The 6,115-nt window shown below is 41.7% G+C and overlaps 1 protein-coding gene across 2 annotated transcripts in view; it reads left to right on the top strand.

Annotated features, from left to right (window-relative positions):
- Positions 1 to 3,036: 3,036 nt before the first annotated feature.
- LOC105006133 (mannosyl-oligosaccharide 1,2-alpha-mannosidase IA) overlaps positions 3,037 to 6,115 on the top strand; it is a 226,817-nt gene continuing 223,738 nt past the window's right edge. The window contains exon 1 of one of the 2 annotated variants that reach the window (XM_013131541.4): positions 3,037 to 4,624. In XM_013131541.4, coding sequence (XP_012986995.1) covers positions 4,055 to 4,624 — 570 coding nt within the window. In that variant the 5' untranslated portion in view covers positions 3,037 to 4,054. The remainder of the gene's footprint in view (positions 4,625 to 6,115) is intronic. The other variant, XM_013131542.4, reaches the window with a different exon arrangement.

The raw sequence follows: 6,115 nt of genomic DNA, 5'->3' as shown, positions 1-6,115 counted from the left end.
GATTTGAATCCTCATCCGGCAAGGTGAGGAATCAGATAATGTTCCTTTAAGCAAGGCTCTTAACCCTAATTGTCACTATTAGTCGCTATGGATAAACTGACTGCTAGATTACTAAATTGTAAGTATACTGAACATTAATTAACATAATAAAATGTTAAAGATCTTTGCAATTTAATTTCTAATTTCCATGGTCCATATACCTTTTATAATGTACGTTTAATTGTTGTTTAGCTAATAAAACAGTAAGCCATTGTTTTAATGTTCTTCTCAAGAGAATGTTTCGAAATTAATTTGATCAAGCTAAACAGACGCTGGACTAACCAATGTATCTAGAAAGAAATACAAATCCTATTCCGTGCAGGATATATTAGTTCAGCCAAAGTCATTGCATGAATTTCAGCATTTCGAAACACAAAGGACTTGAGTCTCTCCCCCCTGCGTCAGCATTAGGAGGTCATCTCCTTTAAAACACTCTTTCAGGCTGTAAGGTCAGCCAGCCTTAGCTGGGTTGTCCCACGTTGACATCGTGCAGTCAGCCCTTTCTCTCCGTCCCCTGTGACACGAATCAGAATGGCCTACGGTCTTCCTACAGTGTCCATGGGCGTAGTTGAGCTGCAATCATCTGAGGTGCTCTATATCCATTAGTTCCAGAGTCAGGGTTCATTTTTCCTGGGTGCTTAAAAAAACAAATAGCAGCCAACTGTGATGTTATTAATCCAGACAACAGTGGCACGGGCCAATATGTCTCTGTGACAACACCGTCTGGTGTTTGATGCATTGCTACAAGCAGGACACAGAGATGGACTTTTTCATTTGTGTCTCGCTTGAACAATGAATAAAACATTGCATCATGGGTGAGAAAGGATGAATGTTTGAGAGAACGAGGCTTACATCTCTTAGTCAAACAGAGGGGTTTATGGATCACAGAACAGCCCGACTCTATGATCAAACAGAGCCCAAACCGGTGGGGGAACAGACATCTTGATTGATCATTTGATAAGCCGCTGGTACGTCTTGATGCCCGTATGTCACAGCACGGATGTAAATGTAGATGAACAGGACAACTCATCGTGGTCAATGGAAAGGCTATCCAGCTGAAAACTCACTTGAGTATTTTCCATAACGTTTAAAGATCATAGAGGACAGCGTCATGGAGTATCACCAGTACATGTTATTAAGTGTTGATTAATTGTGTTCCATACTTTCCATATGTGTCCAGGCGGTTTTGTGGAAGTCTAAAATCGTGCACGACACTATACGCGCAATAATCCCAAACATCTCACTACTGTCTTAACGATGAGAGAAGGCAAAGGACAAATACATGTACATTCAAGGACTCGCTGAATAAAACATCTGGTTGTAATGAAAAACATCCAAGTGTGTTGATGTTGCTCCTACGAGAGTACTGAGAGTGTATTGCGTATGTCTAGTTTGTCCTCGTGATAAACTAGCCTGTCAAAGGCTTATGGAGCTCCATGCCAACTCAATGGCCACTTGTTGAGTGCATTTACAGTAGTTTATGGTTTAAGAAGAGAATTATGCTTGTTTTTCTTCAGGAGGCAGGGCAATTTGGATTCATGTAAACAAACAATCGTCCATTATGTTCTGCATAGCCTATCTATATCAGTTCTATACTGATATCCCAACACAGATTGTGCTGTTAGATAAATGGCATTTCTGAGTAAACCTGCCTCAGAGATGTACATGGGATAATTGAACCGTTATTTCTCATCTTTTATGTCCTTCACTGCAATTTACAGGCATTTAGTTTGATTGAATCACATCCTCAGCAGTAGATGTGTTGACAGTCAAAAAGACAGTAATACTTAAAAAACAACCATTCGGCACACATTTTCACTTTGCTTTGAGCCCTGTGTCACTTAAGCTACTAAGGAATATCAATTAGTTTATTTTTTGCTGAGAGGTTGCTCACAGACAGATGGTGGCATCCTGTTCCATGAGGGAGATTTCTATCCCCTGCCTTGTACAGATCTAGTGGTGATAGTGTACTTTGTTAGGCCCATCGGTAGTAGTTGCCCAAGTCTTCAGGCCAGACTTTATTAATCACATTACCAAACCTATTTGAAGTTGTGAAGGCCTACGTGTTCATGTGTGCCATTACGTCCCAGTATATTCCACAAACTAAGCAGTATTAAGCCCCCTGAGTGAGAGAGAGTAATAGGTATTTCTTTTTCCCTATGCATTATACAATAGGTGTCCTGTAAACTCTGTGATGTTGCCCTCTATACTCAGTTGGTTTGATACTGCTGTGTATGGCTCTTTAGTTTTCATGCACAGCACTATCAAACCGTTAATGACTCCCACCTTGTTGATTTGGACCAGACCATTTATCTTATTTTGTCTCTGGACAACCGCATATCTGCAATTTCCCGTTGGACCCCGTCTCTTTTATGCAGAGGTAGAGCTTTTCAAACTTTTGTCATGTGATCAGCATGTTGTTCTACGCAGAGGGAGGGCGATATACTGTATGGCCAACATTCTTCCTCATAGGAAACGGTTACATGTTTAGAACTCAAACATATAAGATGGTGATTCATAATGTCTATAGAACTAAAGATGATTCTTGTTGCTACCATAAATAATATTTTGGCTACTGCGCGTTATTTATACATGGGTTGAAGAAAGGAAAAATAACAAGTAAATTCCAAAGAATAACTTCACATATTTCATCACTGTTTTTCATTTGTCATATGCCTATGCAGCACCCATTTGGTAGTTTGTCATTAGATTATCCATACTACCCTTTCGGGAATAGGACCCACCACACTCGCTTTGGTTCATCACTTGCCGCCTGGAGAGCACAGTAAAACCCCCGCTGCTGGTTCTCCACTTCATTGTGAATTCGATCGTATTGCTTTACCATGTTTTGAAAATCCTTGGTGGGTATCAATCAAATGTGGCCGACCTACCCACTCGTTGTTACATCAGTAGGCCTATTCGTTTCACTCTAGCTAACCTATATTGCATTTTTTTTATTTCTCCCTCTCTGCGGTGGTGGCGAGCCAGCGGACGAACACGGTACAGCAAGGGTGCGCACGAGAAAAGGCAGACCGTAGACGGCGAGTGAAAGACACGGTGTTTTGGTGGGACTGAATTGCGGGCTACACTATCTCTCTTGGATGATTATATTTTAACCTCCATTCTTCGGATTTTCGAAAGCGAAAACAACTTCGTGTGTGTATGGGACACGCGTCACCTTCGCTGTGGGCTGTGTTATGCGTGTTGAAATATGATGAAGAGGCTGAAGAGCGTGCAGATTTCTAACGGACGGCGGCGGCATGAATAAAATAGGCTACGTTTTTATCCGCCTACTGTACCTTACAGAATACAAACCCTGATGCTTGTGATTCTCCGGCTTTCTACAGATGATTCTGTGACATGCAACGTGGACCGCTATAAACGGACCCGCCAATAAAGAGGCACATGTTTTACTATCCATCCGGTGATGCCTTTTTTAATGATTCGCCTAATGGAATAATGAAGATACGATAAACTTTAGGCTACTCTTGCTTTGCGATGGCGGCATTTTCTGATCAATATGCTACGTAAAGTAACGAAACATCTGTACCGTTACAGCGTGGATTCCGCATATTGCGTTATTTTACATCACTAGATTTAGCGCGGATTAGCCTACGTATAAACGGTGACATTCATTTTAAATCTGTCATATTTGTTTATCTGGGAGGCTATTGAAATAGTACAAAATACCTAATACATGTCATAGCTTATAGTCTATGCTAATGTTAGGTACACATTAAGTAGCCTATTGATCTTGGGCAAACGTGATTGCTAAATTGCAGCGGTAACCTTTGCCTATGCAAGTCCAATCGATTGCACGATAAGGAGAGTTCTGGCAATCTCTTTCCTCAGTTGTCACAGGGGTGTGTTTTTCAGCCACGCATATCAACTTTTTACACATGCTACAAGACACATAGAAAAGCTTCTCAGCACAGTGTGTGCGAGAGTGGAGTATAGCGTATTGCTGATTTAGGCAATCATAAAGTTTAGGCAATCATAAAGAACAACAATTTCAATGGTTTTCCGAAAGTTGCCCGGTGTGTCTGCATCGGGCATGGGACTTCGCCTATCCCAGAAATTTGTGTTTCTACTTTTTCTCTCGGGCTTGGTAACTCTATGTTTCGGGGCTCTCTTCTTCTTACCCGATTCTGTCCGTTTGAAACGTATTTTTCTCTCAAAGACAGAGAGCCAGCCTGTAACGGTAGGGTCTGATAATGATTTAAGGGATCATCTAAAGAAGGGGGCAAAGGACATGGAACATCTCCGTGGCATCACCTCAGCCAAGGGGGAAACCAGCACAAAACTGAAATCCTTGAGCCGCAAGCCCTCTATCACCAATGAGGCAAAAGCGGACGAGAAAGTCGTCGGCGGGGAAGCTTTGGAGGACTTGACGATGTCGAGGTCTAAAACAGAGTCGTCTTCTAAGGATGAGAAAGTGACATCGTCTTCTAACCAGCGTGCCAACACAGATACTTCTTTTGATTACAACAAGTTTAAAAAATGTCTCCTAAAACCGCCCCTGGGGATTGAACATGGAAAGTCGAGCCACCCTCAGACTCTACATCGTCGGGACAAAGTCAAGGAGGTAAGAGGACAATGTTATTAAGCAATTTATTTACGCAACAGATTTTCCTACGGTGTAGAAGTATTTAAGATAGTCACAATGGGATAAGCCACTCTAATGGAATATGTAAGTAATCAGCACGTGCGTAATTGCGCATCACATTGTCAACAGAAATATGTTTTGTTTTTGTGTCGGAATCGCCTGAGGAAAAGTAGTAATATTATGTAAAATATTTGTCAACGCATGCTTCCTGTCAGACCTGATGAGGTTGTGTGATAAACATCAGACCATACAGTCACTCAAGATTGTTAGTGACAAAATGATACTCATCCGGGTGCATAACACAATGGTTGTAGTTACTAGGCATTACGGCTAATTAAGTTTATTTCGGGACAATTCTCTCTACACAACAGCTATTACGTTTTGAACACATAACTGGGTAGACTGCTATGGGAATATATCTCCAGGTGTTTTACGGCGGCTTGCTCTTGTTTACCACCGTGGAGTTCTGTAATGCCCGAGTGCAGACTGTGTCCATACGGTATCAAACGTCAAGACATCCGAGAGAACCGATGAAACGGAGCATAGCGCGGCGACATTCAGGCAGTGTCCGGTGTGTGTGGATGGCTTTGGGACATTGTATGTGACATCGATGTGGCATGCTGTCATTCCTACTTAACATTGTCACGGTGTGACTGTCCTCACACCCGGAGGTCATATTACGTGGCAACGCGCAACCAACTGTCCCACACCTTTGTCAGTAACATGTTTGTCCTAGTATTGAATTTGAGGGAAGTGCTGACTTATTTCCATTGCTTTGATAACCCTATTTGAAAGTGAATGGAAATGGAAAATGTCCCATTTTGCTGAGCTGAGCAAGCCTGGAGGTCTTTGTATATAGACCCACTAACAAGGAACTATTATTATTTCAACAGCACCCTACAAAGCAATTGTCTGTACTCAGGTCCAGTGTGGGTTTCACATGCAGTGCATTGAATCAAGCACTGACCCTTCTCCCTATAGCATTGTTTTAGATAACAGTAATAACTAGACTGTACGAAAAGCCAACTCAGCTGATAGTTTATTTGGCGTTTTGAGTTCTCAGTACAGGTTAGTTGTGATAGCCACACTTGGCTGGAGTGCAATTGTAATTTCACTTGCCTTTGCAATTCAGTTGAGGTTGTAACAATTGTTTTGTAATCGTCTGCGATGAATTCTTGCACAATCCTGTTGCAACTGGTTGATTTACAGTTAGAGGTTAAAACCATGTGTATGTACAGTATATCTGTATCTGTAGTATATCTGTTACTCAGTTTCATGGTCTTGGCAATCTTCTTATAGCTTAGGCCATCTTTATGTAGAGCAAAATTTCTTTTTTTCAGATCCTCAGAGAGTTCTTAACCATGAGGTGCCATGTTGAACTTCCAGGGACCAGTATGAGGGAGTGTGAGAGCGATAACACCAAATTTAACACACCTGCTCCCCATTCACACCTGAGACCTTGTAACACTA

Source organism: Esox lucius, chromosome 20 (genome assembly GCF_011004845.1).
Source record: "Esox lucius isolate fEsoLuc1 chromosome 20, fEsoLuc1.pri, whole genome shotgun sequence".
NCBI classification, from domain to species: Eukaryota; Metazoa; Chordata; class Actinopteri; order Esociformes; family Esocidae; genus Esox; species Esox lucius.
The sequence above is the reverse complement of the archived record's forward strand: the minus strand, read 5'-3'. Positions and strand labels throughout refer to the sequence as shown.